Genomic DNA, 19,483 nt, shown 5'->3' with positions numbered 1-19,483 from the left:
TTGGGGCGGAGGGGGCGGAGGTGCTGGGGAGTGAGAGGCCTCAGCCGCCCTGGACGGAGCAGATGAATGTGCCTGGTGCTCGGGGATCGAGCTGGTAATTACACTTCACCTCGAGTGCCATTAATCGTGGCCGGCGCCGCAGCTCACCCCACGGGAGTCGGGTGAGGAGAGGTGTGGGAAGCCGTTTGTTACCCTGATGGACTCCGGGCAGCCAGGCAGCCACACCCCACCTGCCCCGCCTCTCAGCCCCACCACCCAAGGACCGAGGCCCCGGGGCCCTGAGCTCCCGCCCCCCACCCGCCCTGGGATCCCCAGGCCCGCTGGGGAAGCAGCAGTGGATGTCTGTCCAGCAGTGTGGTCCCCACGGTGCCTGGGCCCGGTCTGCCCACTGTTGCTGCACGGGGGTGGGTGCAGGCTTCAGCCCAGTGAGCTGAGCGGCATCACCCACGGAGCAAGGTCCCCACCATTAGCAGGAGGTGGCAGTGTGGACTGGACCACCTCTGAGGGCCCGTCTGTCTCAGGACCCCCATGGGCCTGGAACCCTCCGCCCTCTGACCCCCGGCCTGAAGGCTGCCCCCCAGGGCGGGTCCCCCTGTGCTGACAGCCCTGCCTGGCGTGGCCGGCTGGTGAGCGCGCACACTGGACTGGGTGGCCACCGGCGGGAACACCGCTTCCTGCGGCCGGATCCACAGCGCCCAGACCCCCCCTCTGCTCCCGCCACCCCCGCGTCCCCAGGCCCCACGCCTGTCACGGGGAGCCCCGCCGCAGACGCGGGGTGATTTAGTGGCGTGATTACTTCCTAATGCAATACCTCACGGAGCTTTTTATTAGATTCCCGCCTTTGCTTCCAAGTGCTCTCTGGAAATAAACACCTGGGGCTGTTGTACTTCTCACCACTCAGTTTAATTAACTTTCAAGTCACGTGACGCCACCAGGCCCCTCTGAGATGTGGGCTCTCCAGGCCAGGCTGGGGCCTGCATGCCGTCCCCCCCCAGCGAGGGCCCCCAGCGCCTTCTCGGCAGGAGTGGGGTGTCCACCCGCAGCCCTGACACCATGGGGGCCGCTCAGACAAGTGACGGAGCAGGCAGATGCCAAGACCAGCTCTGCGAGCTGGGGGGTGAAGGACGGGCCTTGCAAAGCTTAAGAAAAGTTAAACGGGAGTTCCCGTCATGGCGCAGTGGTTAACGAATCCGACTAGGAACCACGAGGTTGCGGGTTTGATCCCTGCCCTTGCTCAGTGGGTTAAGGATCCAGCATTGCCGTGAGCTGTGGTGTAGGTCGCAGATGTGGCTCGGATCCCGCGTTGCTGTGGCTCTGGCTTAGGCCGGCGGCTACAGCTCCGATTAGACCCCGAGCCTGGGAACCTCCATATGCCGCGGGAGCGGCCCTAGAAAAGGCAAAAAAAAAAAAAAAAGAAGGAAAGAAGAGTTAAACGGCGATGAAGAAAATATATAGACAGTACAGTTTAAGGACGGACCAGGGGGCCCGAGCCCTCCCGGATCCAGATTCCGGATTGGGTGCCTCGCTGCTTTGGTTGTGCTGCTGGAAGTGTGAGGCGCGGCTGCTCGCAGTCCCGTGGCCTTGAGGCAGATGTTTCTTATCTCTAGGGCACAGGGACGCTGGCGACAGCTCTCCGTGCCGGGCGCCCGGAGAAGCGTGTGTGCCTGTGCCGGCGGCCGCCCTCCTTGCGCTGACTCCGCATTCCGCGTCACCCCGTCATCTCTCGGTTCGTGCCCGTCCCTCTTCCGGCCCCTTTCGGCCCAGTTCCCGTAGCTGATCGCGCACGAGCCGCGTGCTGGTTTGCAGCCACTTCAGACCTGAGGAAGCTGTTCGCCCACGGGCAGGCAGATGGCTTCTCACAGTCACCTCCGTGTGGCACAGGTCCAATGGCACCGGCCCTCTTCTCCCCAGCACCCTGCTCTCGCAGCCTGGCTGCACCGGGCGGCCTTTTCCACTCTGTCCCCAGGTCACCCAAGGCACCAGGGCTGTTTGAGAATAAGCCGGGGCCTTTGGGCTGTTTTCTGGGAGTGGAGGGTTCACAGCCCGAGGAACGCTGAGCCCGGAAGGAGTCGTCCTGGTGCCCCTGCCGTGCACCTCTGCCCGCGTGGTCCTGGCTCTGCCCACTGGTGTGGTTTGGGTGGTAATTGGTGATTTGCCAGGAAATCCTCCATTTCCCCTCGAGGCTTCAAATCAGTGCTCTCGCCGTGTCTACGATGGGGGGTGTCAGCGCTCTTGCCATTTCTGTGATGGGGTAACAGCTCCCCGTGCGGGGCATCTCCATCGGGGAGGGGCACAGAGAGCCCGGGGCTCCAGCCGCCTCCCCTCAGCAGACGGTGGAGGCGACTGTGCTGCCTGGTCTGTGCGGGGGCGGGCGGGCGGGGGCCCCAGAGGAGGCCACGCTCAGTGCCGACCCCTGGCCCTGCCCATCTGAAGCCTCGAAGCGAGTCCCCCTGGCAGTTTCCTGGAGCCCTGGGAGGAGGGCGGTCACTGTCCATGGGCGACCCGGAGCAAGGGCGCTGGCGTTGACGCGGACCGACTTGTCCCCGGGCAGAAGACCAGGCGCTCGTGTCGGTGGCCGCCCCTCGCCCTCGCTCATCGTCTTCAGACGAGGGGCACCAGTGCCACCCTGGCCTCTCAGCCCAGCAGAGGGGACCCCGCCGGGAGCAGGCGGCTGCCTGGGGCTGGGCCGTGCTCACCACACCTCCTGGGATGCAGGCTCCACGGGGCGGCCTCTGCCGCCACCGTGTGTGGCCCGAGGTCGGGGCCCCCGGGGCCTGGCAGCAGGAACTGCAGCCAGGAAATCCGAGCACTGCTTTGGAGCCGGGACGCGGGGGACCCTGGGACGAGGCAGCTGAGTGTTGGAGCGCAGGCCCTCCAGCTGCTCAGGAAGGCAGATTCCCGGGGAGGTCACAGGCTCGGCCGAAAGCCAAGCCGTGTTCCCTGAGCCAGCGTGGCTGTTCCTTCTCGGAGAGGGGGGCCCCTGTCCAGCCTTGCGTGGTGCGTCCTGAAGGCAGCCGCTCTCCTCTTGAGCTCACAGGTGACCCTGTGCATCAGGCGGCCCCAAGGCCAAAGCCTCACCACACCAGGCAGGGCGGGAGCCTCGCCAGCTTTGTGCCCATCCCCCGTGAGGCCCGGGTGTGGGGGCTGCTTCTCAGTCCTGTCCAGTTTTCAGCTGTGGGGACCCTGCCCTGGTGGCTCCGCGGGTGCAGCCACGGGGGCGGGGGGTAGGCAGGCTGCACGCCCGGCTCACAGCCCTGAGCCTCTGGGCCTGGACGCCCTTAGCTGAGTTCCTGATCGCGTAAGCGTGGCTCATTCTCCTGTGCAGGTCACGCTGCCTGCGGCAAGGGCGTCTGAGGGAGGTCGGCGCGTGAGCAGCCCTGCCTGCGCCGGGTCGGCGCGTGAGCAGCACGTGTGTGAGCGCGCATCTGCGTGTGAACCTGCACACGCCCACGGGCCGCGACGACGGAGGAGATGGGCTCGTCGATCCTTGGTGGGCGGAAGCTTCCTCCTCGCGTCCCCTCGTGACGTGTTGTCTGCAGAGCACAGAGGAGACGTGGGCTGTTGGCCGTCCCACTCGGACCGGGCCAGTGTCCTGCGGGTGGCCTGGGCTTGCGGGCACCACGGAGACGTGGCACCCCCCGGGTACTGAGGGCTGCAAGGTCACCACCACGGCTCTGGCCTGAGCCCAGTGCCCCCGCGCCGGGGCTGGCGACATGCAGGAGCCCACCCTCACCCCGTCTCCCACCCCTGGTTCAAGAGGACACGTCCTCTGCAAGAGAGGCCACGCCGAAAGCACAGCACCAGGGGGTCGGCGGGGGGGCCCTCGGCCTTGCTGGAGCCGCTGGCAGCGTGGGGCTGGGGCTCGGGTCCTGTGGGTGTCTGGGGTTCTGAGGAGCTGAAACAACCAATATTTAGGCCAGATTTCCTAAATTTGAGACATTGACTCATATCGGCAAATCACATCATGCGGCAAACCAAGCACGTGTGTGGGGCTCAGCCCGTGAGCCACCGTCCGAGGCCCGTGCCTGTTCTCAGCGGCGGGGCTGCCGATGGCCCGGGGCCTCTGTCACCACGGCGGGCGGCCTTCCTCCTGCACCTGGCTGGTCGGTGCCCTGACCCCACATGTGCTGGGGAAGGGGGAGTGGGGGCCAGGTGGTAACATCCATGTGCTCACGTGGGCGTGAGGACGGCACGGGTCCCTGTGGTGGATTGAAACCCGTGTTAGAGTGTGTGCAGAAAGGGCCATCCGTGTCTGGTTACACCTTAGTCCTGGCAAAGCCCACGGGCCTGGCAGGTGGGGGCCGGAACACGAGTGTCCCAGAGACCCCAGCCTGGCCCCCGTGGTGCTGACCCGGGGTGGGTCTGGGTGAGGTCGGAGCGTGGATTCATGGCCTACAGTGGGGTCACACGTGGCCCCCATCTCCATCACTGTCGGATGACACCCTCCCCCCCCGCCCCCGGGTTCGGGGGTCTGTCCTGGGAGCGGATTCTGAGACTGCAGGCTGCTCTCGGAAGGGGCCTCCGCATGGCCCAGGGCTCAGCGTCAGCGCTGGAACCTCCAGCTGGGGTGGCCGCTCCTAACGTTGAGTCAGGGAGACCCATGTGCTTCTTCGAGGGCCAGCTCTGCAGGTTCCCCCAAACCACTGCGCCCCCGGTCCCCTCCACGTCCAGCTCTGCCCGCCTCACCCCCGGTGCCTGGTGCTCGGCTCCAGAATAAAGCAGCTCCGGCAGCTCCGGCTCCGAGGACATGCCGCGTCCTGCGAGTTGGTGCTTACTCGACAGAAAGGCCGGCGGAGTCGGGAGAGATGCGTGATGTTTCAGACCCCCCACCCCCGGAGAGCCGTCTCCGCTTCCCAGGACAGCCGGGCACCTTGGGGTCCTTTATGAAATCATTTCTGAAATTAAATCACAGAGAGATACCTGCAAGAAGTGAGGAAATTATTCTCACTCCATTCTTGGGGCCAAGTTGCAAATCAACTGCAGAATATGTTTTGAAATTCCCTTTTTAAATGAATGCGGTCAATGAAAATGCGGAGCTATCAGCAGCACGTGCAGTCTCCTATTGCGAGATGAAGAAAATCCCGTGATAGAATTCAAGCCCCATGGAACGGGTCTGAAAGCCGAGAGCAGCCTCGCACAGGCCGAGGTGCTGATGAAACGGAAAATGCACTTCACACGCTCTGCACACGCAAATTGCATCCGTCAGAGCGTTTTTGCAGAGAATGAGGCACTTCCTCCCTTTTGCGCTCGTTGTCTGGGGGGTGGGGGGTGCTGGGTCGGGGGCTCCGCCGATGAACCTGCACAGCAGCTCCTTCCTGAGGCTGGAGCGGGGCTGGGGGCTCAGACCCTCTGCTTCTTTGTCTGAGGGGAGCCCTGGGGTGGGGGGAGGCCCTCCCTTGGTGGTTTTGGTATTGTCCTTTGCGGCAGTGAGACGCCATCCAGCCAGGGCAAGGGGCACCCCTGCCCGACCCATGCTCTGACCTGCCTGGATGTGTGAGCCTTTGCGGAGCTGGACCCGCTGGGGAGGGCACAGAGGACGACCTGGCCTTGGGGAGGTTCCTTGGTGGAGGGACAGAGCTGTCTCCTCCCCGCGCCTCTGGCTTCCCCCGGAGGCTGGACAGCGACGCCTCAGGACAGGCCCCGCAGTTTCGCTGCGGCGAAGGGCCCATCCTGGCCCCAGGCAAGGTCTCCTGGCAGCTCTGGAGACAGCCGGGCGGGGCCGGCAGCACCACTCTGCGCCCACCCCGGCCCCCACCCAGTCCTCAGACCCACAGGCCCTGCGTCCTCTGCTCCTCTCCTGGCTTGCGGGCGCCTACCCCCACCCCCAACCCGCACGGTGCCCCTGTACCAGCATTTAGCAGGTTGGTTGGGGGTCGGGTGGGGGTTGGTTTTCAGTTTGTTGACTTGCGGTGGCCATCGGGTTGGCTGAAGGAGTGGTGGGGCCCAGGTTGGAGCCACTGCCGCTCCAGCCTTAGGATTCAGGCTTCACGGGTCCTGCTGCAGCATCCAGCAGCTGCAGCCAGGCCGTAGCCCCACGCACTGTGCCGAGGCAGTGGTGGGGTTTGGGGGCGGGGGGCGCCTGAGCAGCACCTTTGACGGCGGCAGCACCTGTTTGCGGTGACAGTGACCATGCTCTCTGGCCACTCACAGCCACTGGCCTTGCATCCTGACAGCAGCCTGTGGGCTGTGGTCTTAGCCCTGCTCACAGAGGTGGGGCTGCAGCCTCCCAAGCCTCCCCCACCAGAAGCCCTGAAGGGAAGAGGCTGTCAGACACAGGACCCTCTGAAAGAGAAGTAAAGGTACCCACCGCGTGCCGAGCCATGCCCGGCTGTCCTGGGGCCTCTGGGAGCTCTTCTGCAGACTGTCAGGCATCCAGGTGGCCTCGCCCTGGCCCCCCTGACATCCAGCTGGACCACAGATGGCCCTGCTGTGTCCCGGTCCCCGCAGAGGTCAGTGTGCCTGCGTCCCGACAGGACGTGAACTGGAGCAGGGCCCGCGTGGCAAGGCTCAGCCCACCAACCCAGATGCCTTCAAAACTGCCGGCTTTTTTCACTGCCTTTTTGATCCTAGTGAAATTGTGCTGATTTCTGTGCGTTTTCTGGCCGCCACCACCAGGCCCATCCCTTTGCTTTTGTTGCTCAGCCCCTGCAGAAAACCAGACCTCCTGGGTCCTCTCGCCCAGGTGACGGGATGGTGGTGTCGGGAACGGGCACAGGTGCGGAGCCCAGAGGGAGGTTTCAGGCCCTGGCTGGGGCTCAGCACCCGCACGGCTCACCAAGGGGGCGGCTGTTCCTCAGACCGGGACTCTGCAGCCCTCTCTCCGGGAAGAGCAATCCTGACCAGACCTGCTGCTTCAGAAATGAGTCTGCAGGCCTGGTCTCCACACTCACCATATTAGCAAAAAAAGCCAGGAGGAACCGTGCACTTCAGCAATGAGCTGTTTTAATTGCATCTTAAAATAGAATTGCAATAAAGAACTTTAAACTGTGACTAACCAACTGTGTTTAAGGGACCCCCCAGCACAGCCAGACGCGGGCAGGCTAATAAAGTCTGCCCACTCACCAAGCCGCAGCCCCTAGCGGGGCGCCGGGGGCCTCGGCCCGCCTGGCCTCCCCGGCCCCTTCCCACGTCCGGCCGCGCCGTGCAGGGCGGGCACTGCCTGGGCCTTGAAAGCAGGAGGGAGAAGGGTGCCCCGTGGAGTCGCTCATCGCCCCTCAGAGGATCTCTGGTCCCCACACACCCTGCCCTGCGCTCCGGGCCAGGACTCTGCTCCTGTCTGCGGGGACCCTGGGGGCGGGGTGCGTGTGGGCGTCTGACCGAGGACCACGGCAGGGCCGGGCGGGAAGGGGCGCTCCCGGGGGCTGGGCAGGCCTGGCCTGGGGGCTGGACCCCACCGGTGCGGAGCCTGTGGTCCAGCTGAGGGCAGAGCGGAGCCGGCCCGAGCAGGGTGCCCAGGGGCTGCAGCCTCGGCACGGCGGGGTCTCCGCAGGGCGGGGCCGCGGCCGCAGGAAGCACAGAGCTCGGGTGGGCAGAGCCGGGGGTGAAATCTGTTGCTGTTCCCTCTCGTTTAATTACCGGCGTGGCAGTTGCAGAGTTGAAATGGAGCTTAAAAAGCCTTTGTGAGTAATTAGTGTCAAAAACACAAGATCTACAAAGCCATAAACTCGCAGCTTGGTGATGTTACCAAGAACTAATTAAAAAGGAAAAGGAAAAATTTCCTTTTGTGATCAGGTCTTCAGCCCTGCCAGGGATGATAAAAAACAAGGCGGTGTGGAGATGATGCGATGCCTGGGGTCGGGGGCGGTGGGCACGAGGCCGGTGGCACACGTGCGAGGGCCTGGCTCCCGTGACCTCCGCCGGGCGCACCTGTGGTCCCCCACCCCACCCAGGCCAGTCGGCCGGCTGAGGGCAGGACAGAAATCCAGCCACCTCAGAACACTTGGCCGATGCTTGTCCTGAGGGATGGAGTCACCTCAGGCCGGGCGTCTGCCACCTCTGAACTCGGTACAAACACTCCCGCTGCGTCTGGCCTGCGAATAACTAACTCTCCGCCTCACGGTGGCAGCGTCAGCCCAAGGCGGCTGCTCCGCCCGGCACTGGAGCGTTCTGGAAGCCCGGTCCCAGGAATGCTCTTACCCCAGAGCCAGCAAAATGCACCCAGCACCGCGGCCCCCCAGCAGCATTGGGCACCGGGCAGAGCCAGACCTGCCCGGCCGCCTGAGACGCCCCTCAACACCCGCGCCCTCCGTCACCTGGCCTCGGCGCCCGGACTCTCAGCCCCCGGGCCTGGTCCTGCCGTCGGCGTGCCGCGGATCTGGCGCGGGACCCGGAGTCGGTGTCCGGTGGCAGCGGGGAGGTGGTGCTGGTGTGCGTGGGGACAGAGCCCCTCCTGGAGCCCAGGTCACTCTGTCCCTGGGCCCGTGGCCGCTGGGTCATCGTGCTGGAGGCCCGTGCTGCAGACACCTGTCCAGCCCGCCGTGACCGACGGAGGAGCAGTGTGCGGGGCAGCTGCGCTCACGGGCCCACGGGGTCGTGGCCGGGAGAGGGGCGGGCGCGTCGGGCAGCGGGACGGTGGGGGCGGCCGGGGCTGGGGCGCGGCGTCCGAGCGGCCGCCCCAGCCTTTTGTCAGCCTTTTTTATCCCGAAGTGTTTCGTGTTTTGCCTGTGGTAAGTTTGTGCCTTTGCTTCCACTTTGTTGGGAGCGTCTGAAAACAGTTCCGTCGTGTGTATGGCCTTTCGTCTGGCACCTCACTGTCTCACGCACCTGTTCTAACGGCTCTTGGACGTGTCGTGTTGGCTTTTCTACAGGCAGCGGTGCCGTCCGTGGATAAGGGCCGCCGGCGCTTCCGCAGGGGCGGTCTGGAGGGTTTCCTGCTTTTTCTCGCCTTGTTTCCCTGGCCAGCTCCTCCAGAACTCCAGTGAGTCCACGTGTGGAGGGAGCATTCCTGCCCGCAGTCCAGGCTGAAGGGACACTTCTGATCGTGCGCCGAGCGTGGTGTCAGCTGAGGGTTCGTCGGAGAGGCCCTTTATCAGGCTGAGGACCTTGTGGTCTAAGCGTCGTCGGCCGAGGGTTTTTTGGAGGAATGCGTGCTGGGTTCGCTGTCTGCTGGGATAGTGCGGCTGTTTGTCTTTCCTTTGTTAACACGTGGAATTACTCTGATGGACTCCGACGGCCGGCCGGCCGCGCCTTCCTGGGTCCACTCGCTTGGCTTGTCTCTTGGGCATGTTGCTGGACGTGCATGGCCCGCTGTTTGGTTTCGCGTTTCTGCGTCTCCGCCCTGAGGATTGCTGGACCGCGATTTTGCCCTCACAGGGTTGTCGTCTGATCGTGGTGGCACGGTGACACGCATCTCCCAGCACGAGGTGGAAAGCAGTCCTCCTGGGTCCCCGCACCAGGCACGGAGGCCGGGCGTTCTGTCCTCTGGGAGTGCTGCACGGCATCCCTCGAACGCCGGCCAGCCTTGCTGATTTCTTTGTGAGGTGTTTCCCTACTAACGCGTTTTCCTTGCCAGCCATTGGACCACTCAGGATGTCTTTCCTTTTCGGTCTTTCGAAGAATTTGTCCGTTTTATCTAAGCCACCAAACACATTTTGGCAAAACGTTGTTGGTAAGGTTTCCTTTTTGTCCTTCGAGGGCCCGTAGAATCCGTAGGGCTGTCCCCGCTCTCATTTGTGACGCTGGTAAATTGTGTCTTCTTTTATTCCTGACTGACCTGGCCGCTCCATCAATTTTATTCATCTTCCGAAAGAAGCCGCTTTTGGCTGCGTGCTCTCCAGCGCGTTCGGTCTGCTGTTGCACTGATGATGCTTTGATGTTTACTTCCTTCCTTCAGTTGCCTCTGGGTCTCTTCTGCCCTTTTTTATTTTCATTTCTTAAGGTAGAAGGTTTCTCCTTTTCTAATTTAGACACTTTGGCGCTAAAAATGCTGATATTTTGTTCTACCTTCATTTGGTTCCAAGTGCTCGTTTCCCTTCTGCTGTTTTTCCCTTTGGCTCATACATTATTTAGCGGTATGTTAGTAAGGTCCCAAACATTTTGAGATGTTTCCAGGTGCATTTCTGTTACTCGCTTCTGATGGACTCTCATTGTGGTCAGAGAACCCAACTTTGTATGCCGCGAATCCTTTTAAATGTATCGAAATTTGTTTCAAGGTTCAGAATGTGCTTTCTCTGGGTAAATTACTTGCAGATGATTTGTGTCCTGCTGGAGTGTGCTTCAGACGTCAGGTCAGCTTTGTTTGTTGTTTTGATGTCGTCCAATCCTCTGTGCCCTTGCTGACTTGCCGCCTCCCTCCCCGCCGGTAGAGAGGGGGTGTTGAAATCTCCCACGACAGTCCTGGCCGTGTCGCTTCCGTCGTGCATTTCTCTTCACTCCTGTTTCTGGTGATAATTGACGCCCGTCTTCCTTTCGAACTGACCTTTCCCCTCGGTAGTGCTCTCTGCTCTGAAATGTACTTTGTATGATACTGACGCGGCCACTCCTGCTCTTGGCTTCTGTTGGAATAGTGCCTCTTTTCCACACGTTTCCTGTTTCATGAGCTGCGTGTCGCGGGGCCTTGCGTGTGTGTGTCGTGTGACAGTCTCTGCCTTTTCACGGGGGTCTTCGGACCCCTGCGTTTAAGCCGACCACCGCTCTGTGCCCAGGTCTCATCGTTTGCTTTCCGTTCGTCCCATGCTTTGTTCCTCTCTTTCTGCCTTCTTTAGGATTAACGGAGTAATTTGTACAAATCCATGGATCTCCTTTCTGACTTGTTCATCATAACCTCATCTTGCTGCTTCTCAGGGTGCTTGAGGCCTCGTACTGTGCCTCTTTTCCCAGGTGACTTCAGCTGCCCTAACGCCACCCCACACTGACCTGAAGAGGCTCCGACTATGTCCCCCCCCCCGCCCCCCCGCTGTCCCACTGCCCACTGGCTTTCATTGTTTCCAGCGTGAGGTCTGCTGTCAGCCCCCTGTGCGCCTCTGATCACGGGGCTGGTTTCCTCTGGCTGCTGGAAAAATGTTGGTAGCTGGTTTCGAGTGATTTGATGACAGTGTACTTTGGTGTCATTTTCTTCCTTTATTTTTTGAGCCGGGAGGGTTCACTGACCTGTTTGGATCCGCCAGTTCACGCGTGTCATCACATTGCAAATGCTCTGGGCTGTTACTTTTTTCCAAGTGTTGTCTTCTGTCCTCCTGGGTTGATAACCCGTCACTGCGTAACAGAGTGCCCCCAACCTTGGTGGCTCGGCCCACCCCCGCCTCAGGGTCTCTCACAGGCTGTGGTCAGACTGGCGGCCAGAGCCGCAGTCCCCCCGCACCCCGACCGGGGCAGGGGCGAAGGGCTTCTCGTTCACTCACCTGTGGCCTCAGGCCCTTGGGTCCTCACGTACATCGTGGCATCTCGCTTCGTCAGGGGCAAGACGCAGACAGGGAGAGCCCCGCCGGGTCGCCGGTCCACCCTGATGTCACCTCAGAAGTGGCATCCCATCTCAGAGTCACACCCTAGGGTAGCGGGTTGCACCGATGCCAATTCCAGGAGGCAGGGTTTGCTGGGAGCCGTTTCAGAAGCCGCCTGCCCGTGCGTCTCAGCCTCTGCTTCAGGGTCTCTGTGGGGTGTGTGGTGCGTCCCTTGGTGGCCCCACAGCCCGTTCCCAGAGCCCCTCCCTTTCCTCCTCCTCCCCTCAGCCTCCCTCCCCGCCTCCCCCCTTTTCCCTCTCTCTCCCCCCGTCCCTCTCATTCCGATTGGCTTCCGCTGCTGTGTTTTCAGGTTCACTGAACTTCTGTCCACGACGGCGGGTCTGCCCTTAACCCACAGGACACTTCCCATCGGGGGTCTTCCCTGTAGAAGCTCCCTTGCTCTCTCTTCTCTCTTCCGCTTTCTGCGCACCTGGAATAAAGTCATAAACACTGATTTAGGGTCACCTGCGGATTCCAGCACCAGTCTCAGTTCTGAATCGATCTCACTTGACTGCTTTCTCTCTTCCCCGAGATCGTGTTCTCCCGATTTTTGCGTGTCTGTCGTCTTTGATGGGTGCGAGCGTGGTGAATTTTGTCCTGCTGGCCTGGGGGGCTTCTCCTGCTCCTGAGCGTTGTTCAGGGTGCCGTTAGTTTCCCGGAAATACCATGGTTCTGAGGTCCTGGTTCAGGATCTGGGAGCAGGACCAGAGCGACCTGTAGGCGAGGTGACCGTGCTCTTGCCGGGGGGAGGCGCTTTGTGGTTCCCCGCCCTCTGACGATGGCCTTTTCTGGTGTGGCTGGCAGGGACAGGACTGTGTAGTCTGGGCCAGCTTCTCCCGCTGTTGGGGGCTTGCTCTAATCCTCTTCGGTTTATCTCCTGGTCTCAGGTGGTTTCCTCCACGTGTGCTCCGAGTGCTCAGGGACCCCTGCGCCGTCCGTCCTCCAGGCATGGCTCTCCTCTCGGGCCCTCGGCCCTGCACCCTCTGGCCACCGGTCTCCCCAGACTCAGCTCAGGGAGTCCAGCCTACCTGGCCCCTCCCTCGTGGTGCCCTGAATGTCCCCTGAGGAGTAAACTGGGTTGTCACAGGGCTTGCCTCCCATCTCCCAGGACCCCTGCCCCTCGTGCCCTCACATCCCAGGACCTGAAAGCACCGTCTTGTCTTTGTGTCTCATTTTTCTGGTTATTTCAGGCAGGTGGGTGAATCTCCCTATTTTTCCCCGAGCTGCCCATCATCTGAGCCCACCAACCACCTCCCAGGTGGGAACACAGACACGTGTCCCCACATCAGTGGAGGAGAGTCCAGCTCAGAGAGGTGGGTGAGGTGCCCGAGCGGAGCAGCCAGCGTTGAACCCAGCTTCTGAGGCTCTGTCTCTGCCGTTGGTCCAACCACGTGGCTCTCGAGGCGATTCTGTGGCCTCTGTGGGCTTCTCAGAATCCCTCGGAGGCGGGAGGCGGCTGGCCCTGGAGAGCAGGAGGGAGGCGGTCTGCTCTGTGCCCAGCCTGCCCGTCCTCTCCCGTCCGCCCCGACCTGGCGGCCTCCACTCCCCACCCAGCAGGAGGCCTGGGCCTGGGCGAGCAAGCTGCTGGCCTGGGCACCGCGTGTGCAGGGCCAGGCTCCTGAAATGACCGCTCCCGGGCCTCGCCGCCCCACGTGCGGCCTCCTGTCCCTCGTGAGCTGCAGGAACAGCTGCGTCTGGCTCTAAAATGGAGCATCCAGGAGGCTGGAGGCTGTATAAATAGAATAATAATAATAATTGCAGGTTTGAGATCGATCTGTAACTGTTGGGGTGCCTGGCCTTGCTATCCCCCCATTCACTCTTGGGAAAGGTCACCCCTAGCTGGGGACGGTGAATTCCAATAACGCTGGTATAATTAGAACATGCAGTATTTAGATGTTTTTTCAGTACAATTAAGCAGGAATAATTGGGTGAGCTATTTTCCCCCCGTGCTGGACATGCTTTTCTGCCAACTTCCGTTCCCTGGAACTTGGTGCCGGGACAGCGTTCTCAGCATTCTGGCCGAGTCGTTCTGACCCACTTGCCGTGTGTCCCTCTCTTGTTCAGCACAGGGACCCAGAACGAGGGGCCACCCCACCCCCCCAGCCACCCACCCGCCCTGAGTGGCACCTGTGGTCCGGGCAGCCACGCCCCGCTGCAGGGGGGGACGCCAGGCTTCAGGTGGCCGGGCCGAGCTGGCAGGCCCGCAGAGGGCTGTGGTGGCCCGCATGGGGGGACAGTGTCCTCGAGGCGCTGAGGCTGGGAGAGAGCAGAGGGGTGGGCTGGGAAAGCCCATCCTCGTGGGGCGAGAGGGTCCACGGACCAGGTTCTCGGGGGGAGGGGTACATCTCCCCCACGGAGCCCAGCGGGGCGGGCCATGCCGAGCCGTCTGCCAGCGTCTGCAGGCTGCCAGCTGCCACACTGGATGTCACCTGCAGCGCAGACACCTGGGGGCAGGCAGGTAGGGCCGCCCATGGAGGTGCCCCCCAGCCAAGCTCACACAGCCTTGGAGGCCAACAGGTGGTGACAGGGCACCATGACCGGTTGTCCCTGGAGTCCCAGTGCAGACACAACACGTCCCCACCACAGCCAAGCCTCGCAGAGCACCCAGGCCCCGCCGGCTGGCCGAGCCGGGTGTCAGCACGCATCTGTAGCGGTGGGGGGCAGGGTGGGGGGGTGCCTCTTCTCCAGGCTGCTTAGCTGTCACGGATATAATTTAGATTTCTTTTTCTGATCACAAATATAATGTGCAGCCATCGTTTAAAAGGAAAAAGCACCCTGGGGACAGCCGAAAACCGTACAGGAGCACGTCGCGCCTCCACTCTGAGCTAACTGTGCGGCGTTCCTGTTCCGCCGGGCCTTCCGTTGGCCTCTGCCTCGCTGTCCGTCAAGGGCTGAGGGCCGGGGTACGGCTGCAGCCCCGGGGCGGGCTCCGGGGCTCCATCCAGTACAGAACGTCAGGGTGGGTGCTGGCCAGCGGGCTCAGCCGCCCTCCACAGTCCGGCCTGGGAGCTCACGGAAGGCCTTGGAAATGTTAGATTCTCCGCTCGAGAAACCCTGGTTCTCCCGGAAGATGGAGCGTTTTTATTTCCTCTCAGCCTCGTCCAGGTGGGAGCCTCACCGTCCCTGGGCTCAGAGCAGTGTCTGCTGGATCCAGAGGAGGGGGCCTCTGGGGGGCCCAGTGTGGTAGCAGATGAGCCCACAGCTGGGCTGCCGCCGGTCGCGTGTCCCTGAGCCGAGCTCAGAGTCCCGGTGGGCCAGCACCCGGGGCGGGGGGTGCCCAGACAGAGGGTCAGCGGGAACAGCTGGGCCGGCCTCGTCCAAGTGTGAGGAGGGCTCCAGTTAGCCCAGAGGCCCGAGCCGCAGCCCATGGGCACCGGGCACAGAGCGCGGTGCATGCCTGCAGGGGTCACTGCCACGGGGCCCTCGGCTCCTCGGGCAGGGTGGCCGGCTGGGCCGAGACCCAGCTCAGGGCCTGGCTCTGCCGGGACTGGCCCAAACGCTCCTGTCCCAGCTGGAGCAGCCCCGCAAGGCCTCTCCCAGTCCCCAGTCCCCTGTCCCCACCCCATCCTGCTCGCAGTGGCCCCAGGGATGAGGCCAGGCAGAACGGCTGGCTCACAGGAAGGGCCACCGGGAGCTCTGTCCGGGTGGGCCTGTGTCGGTGTCACCCGCAAATCTGAACACACCGTTTTCCCGCTGCTGTGAAGACAGCCACCCAGATGCACAGCCGCAGCTTCCTGCCAGAGCTGGGCGCCTCTCTCAGGACAGCCCTGCGGGAGCAGAGAGCAGGCGCGGGCATCTGAGCCCAGGGGAAGGGGACCCACCTGTTGGCAGGTGGCCTGCCCCACCACGGCCCCAGATTGCCGTCATCAGGTGTGTCCTGGGAGTAGAGCGGCCGAGCAGACAGCCCTGGCACCAGGGCAAGGGCACAGGCGGGCATCCGAGAATCTCCGGGCAGGGCGCCCTCTCCCCTCCCACAGGGTCTGTGCAGGGCCCGTGCTGCGCGTTCCCACGGCTCCCGGCTTCTGTGCGTGTTGTAGTTGATGCTTCGAGCTCTAGGTGTCCAGTCTAAGAATTCCTTGCCCTGGCGTTTCTTCTTTGTGGTCGCCGGGGTAGTTCCCCCCACCCCACACCCCCGGCTCTTTACCTTCCAGTCCACGATGCAGTGTAAGTTAAATGTTACACGGAGTGTGAGGTTCAGGTCAAGTTCCGTTTTTCTAACGAGGGCTGTTGATCTGCTCCGGCACGTCGGCGGCAAAGGCTGCAGAGGCGCCCAGGACGACCCGCCGTCCTGCTTGTTAGAGCCGAGCGGGCTGTCGATGGTTTTCCTCCGAGGGTCTCTGTCCTGTGCGCTGGGGTGCCCCGTACCCCGTACCAGCCCACCCTCCTGGGGTGCCCCCGGGCCCCGTACAAGCCCACCCTCCGGGGGTGCCCCCGTGCCCCGTACCAGCCCACCCTCCTGTTTCCTAGCTTGCTGAGTTTGCTCATGGGCGGGTGTTGAATTCCATCGGATGCCCGTCTTTAGCCTCTGGGTGCGCCGGCTCGGTCACGGCAGTCTGGAGCCAGACTGGACCGGGTCCTGGCTGGTCCTCGGAGTTCACGGGCGAAGTTGGTCTGGACACGTCTGTTTGCTTTGTGCTGAGCCGCTGTCTTTGTCAGTTTTGGACTCAGGTTGATCCTGGCCAGGGGGTATCCCTCCCGTACTCTGGGCAGGATTGTGTAAAATTGGCTTTAATTCTCGTTTAAATGTTTGGTAAAATTCTCCAGGGAGGGATCTGGGCTGGAGCCGGGATGTGTGGCCGTCTCGGCTCCGCTTTGGGACCATGTGCTGTCCGGGAATTGCCCCCTTGTCAGGCGTCAGCTCCGTGGGTGCCAAGGGCTGGCCGTGTTCCCTTCGTCTGACAGCTCCGGGGCCGCTGTGAGCGTCCGTTTCATTTTTGCTGTTGGGAACCGCCAGGCCCTCCTTTCGGTCCGTGTGGGAGGCGTATGGGCCCTGTGGTCGTTTTCAGAGGATGAGCCTTCAGCGTGAGTCCGCCTCTGGCCCTGCTCTGCTCCTTCCTTTCTCGTGCTCTCGTGTCCTCTCTCCTGTCTCGAGCGGCTCGAGGTGGGGCTCAGACAGCTGACTGGGGCGCTCCCCGCAGCCTGCTGGGAGCGTCCAGCCCGTCGCTGTCCCCTCGGCTCGCCCTGGGTGCGCCCACAGACTGTCGCCTGGTCACTGGGTCCCCGTGCTGTGTTCCTTCAGGGTAGCTCCTCGGCCGAGGGCCGTCTAGGACTTAGACGTGTGCATTTCGCCTCCGCGCGTCTTTTAGGGTCCGGCTCCCGGTCCTCCCGACGCGCCCCACCGTGTCCAGAGGGGAGCGTTTAGGTCCCGGGTCCCTCTGTCGTATTGTGTGAACGCGGTTTGTTCCATCCAGATGGGGCTCCAGGCCTCGGGGGGCTCCGCCCTCCAGATTCCGCCTCCGTCGGTCTCATCATTTGTGAAACGTCGCGGGGACCATCAGCGAGGGCGACTCCGCGCTTGCCAGGAACCCTCACTCCGTGGGGGCTCTTCCCTCCTGGGGAATCGCCATAAAGGAGCTTTAAGAAGCGCAGCTCGGGGCCAGCCTGCCGTTAGGGCGTCGAGGCCGCCTTCACAGGCCCCTCGGGGCAGGCGCGGCGGGAGCCCCATGCAGGGTGGCCTCTGCGTCCGTGTGACAGTGACCCGCAGCGGCAGAGAGGGATGGGGCCCTCACGTCCGGGCTTCCCCGCCCACCGTGCCCCGGCACCGTCACGGGGCCCTTCTCCGCCACCGCTCCACGTCCAGACCTCAGCCCATGCCGGCTGGTTGCCCCCGGGCTGCCCGGCCCTGCTGCCCAGCGGGCGGAGGTGGCCCCGGGCGAGGCCACGCTGCGTCGTGGCTGAGCGTCTCTCCTCGCGGGGCGCCCACGGGCACGGCCCTGTCCCTGCCAGGCCCTGACCTGCCGCAGCACCGTCAGCAGTTGGCTTCGTTAGGAATTGCACTCTGGCTCTAGGAGAACAGCCCTAATTAGAGTGACTTCCGGGGGCCTGGGGATGCGGAGGTATTGAACACAGAGCTGGCTGACACGTCTGAAGACACGGCAGCTCCAAGGAACGGGGTGCAGGCTCAGGGCACCACGTGGAGGGGGGCTGAGGCCTGGGGCGCTGGGGCCTCGGGGCGCAGACACTGACTTGGGCTGAGTGAGGAGGCGGCCCTGGCCCTCCTTCCCTGCCCGGTCCTGCCACAGCCCCGGCTACGGGGGCAGGCTGTGCCCAGGAACTGCCCAGGCCGGGCACAGAGCACACCCGTGACATCGGGTGTGGGGGGAGGGGCCCGGATGGACCCCCGGTCAGCGCGGCGCTGGGCCTGCTCATCAAGCAGCAGCTCCTGTGCGGGCCCCACGGGGCACGTCTGACGCAAGTGAAGGGTGTCAGGCCCTGCGATCTGCAGGGTTGGGGAGGCGCCCAGGGGACCCTGATTTTAAGTCGGAGCTGAAGACCCCCCCGGGGGGGAGCAGGAAGACGGGGGGCAGAACAGGAGGAAGGAGGGGCTGTGCCCCCCCCGCCTCCGCCCGTCTGTGCTGAGCTGACGGCTGCAGGAAAACCAGCCCCTCTGACATTTAGGGGAAAAACTCAGAATCAGGATCAGAAGGCAGAAATGAAAGGATTTTCTTGGTAAAGGTCAGACTGGTTTCTCTGATTTTGTTTAAAAGTGGTTTGTGATGAACTTGACGAGACTGAATATGTTACCAGGCGACGGAGCAGCGCTGGCCGCCCGAGAGGGCTCGGGGCCGAGTGACACGGCGGGGCCGCCCTGAAGGCCGCTTGGAAGGGTCGTGGGTCCTGGGTCTAAGGTCAGAGGGCAGGCGATGCAAAGCTGGGGCCCCTGCTGAGACGCCCCGAGCTTCCTGGGGTCTCAGAGCCCCCTCCCATGGCTGCTCCAGGCTGGGCCTCCCGTCAGGGAGCCGCGGGGACGGGGCTTTGGGGAGAAGCCCGGCACTCGGCTCTGTCGAGGCGCCATCGCACCCCACTCACCCTCTCACGGACACGTCAGGGCGCTGCAGGGCCCTCCGAGCTGGGCGGCCGTCACCGCCCTGGTAGACCGTTCCCATCAGCCCACCCGGACACCCCCAGCGGGCGGCTCCCTCTTCTCCCTCCCTGCTCCCCCTGCCGGGCCCTGGAGCCGCCAGCCTGCCCGCTGCCTCCCTGGATGGGCCTGCTCTGGACCCTCATTTAAGGGGAGGCCCGCGGCCTCTCGGGGCCGGCCTGGCACAGGGAGGGGTGCACGCGGAAGGGCCTTTCTCTCCCGGCTGCATCAGTCACACCCCGTCCCAGCTGCCCCGCTGGCCGTGGCCGTTTCCCGCGGTGGCACTTAGGGCGAGCGTGGCTGCTGTGCGCGCTCCCGCACCGCCTCCACGGGGACGTGCCCTCTCCTCCTGGGCCCCGTGCCCCGCAGGGAGGCTCACCCGGGAGCAGGTGCCTACGGTCTGCACGGCGTCCTCGCTCGCGCCCGCGTCCTGGTCGTCGCCCACGGCTCCGGCCATCCTCGCGGACGCAGCTGGGTCCCGTCGTGGGCTTCGTTTGCGTTTCCCTGAAGGCGGCCGCCGCTCTGGCCGCCTGTCCCTGCTCCTCGGGAGAAGGACCGTCCAGGTCACCTGCCCACTTTCTGGCTGGGCCTCTTGTCTCTTCATCACAGAGCGGTGGGGTTTGGGGGTCGCAGGGATTGAGGGGCGTTTGGCAGGATCTCCCTGGCCTGGGAGGGGCAGGTCCACCTTCCCCGGTCCAGGCTGCAAAGCCAGGTGCCCAGAACGCGTCCCAGGGTGGCCACGGGCGGTGGTTCTCAGCTTTCAGTGGGTGGCCGGGAACCTTGGTGCGGAGCGCGCCCACTGAGGCAGGGGCAGGCCTCGGGCGGGCGGGCACATTTGGGGGTCAGCGGGGAGAAGCCTTCCGGGCGGGAGCCAACGGGGGTGGGCGGGGGGGGGGGAAGCTCTCCCTCAGGAGTGGGCACGTCACTGGGGATTGGCGTCCACCTGGGATTCTCCAGACGCAGT

The 19,483-nt window shown here is 63.6% G+C and overlaps 2 protein-coding genes across 2 annotated transcripts in view; both read left to right on the top strand.

The window, feature by feature from the left end:
* The window catches only part of MAD1L1 (MAD1 mitotic arrest deficient like 1), a 323,281-nt gene that overhangs the window by 299,052 nt on the left and 4,746 nt on the right, over window positions 1–19,483 (top strand). The gene's annotated exons all lie outside the window — the stretch shown is intronic.
* Window positions 1,424–19,380, top strand: LOC110259832. The gene is made up of 2 exons (XM_021085976.1): window positions 1,424–4,665; window positions 4,732–19,380. The coding sequence occupies exon 2, from the start codon at window positions 11,027–11,029 to the stop codon at window positions 12,065–12,067; it is 1,041 nt and encodes a 346-aa protein (XP_020941635.1). The 5' UTR covers window positions 1,424–4,665; window positions 4,732–11,026; the 3' UTR covers window positions 12,068–19,380.

This window comes from Sus scrofa, chromosome 3 (genome assembly GCF_000003025.6).
Source record: "Sus scrofa isolate TJ Tabasco breed Duroc chromosome 3, Sscrofa11.1, whole genome shotgun sequence".
In the NCBI taxonomy this organism is placed as follows: domain Eukaryota; kingdom Metazoa; phylum Chordata; class Mammalia; order Artiodactyla; family Suidae; genus Sus; species Sus scrofa.
Note: the sequence above shows the minus strand (reverse complement) of the source record. Positions and strands in the feature narration are given on the sequence as shown.

Coding starts and splice junctions, on each gene's coding strand:
- LOC110259832 (XM_021085976.1), top strand. CDS start 11,027: ATGACAGTGTACTTTGGTGTCATTTTCTTCCTTTATTTTTTGAGCCGG.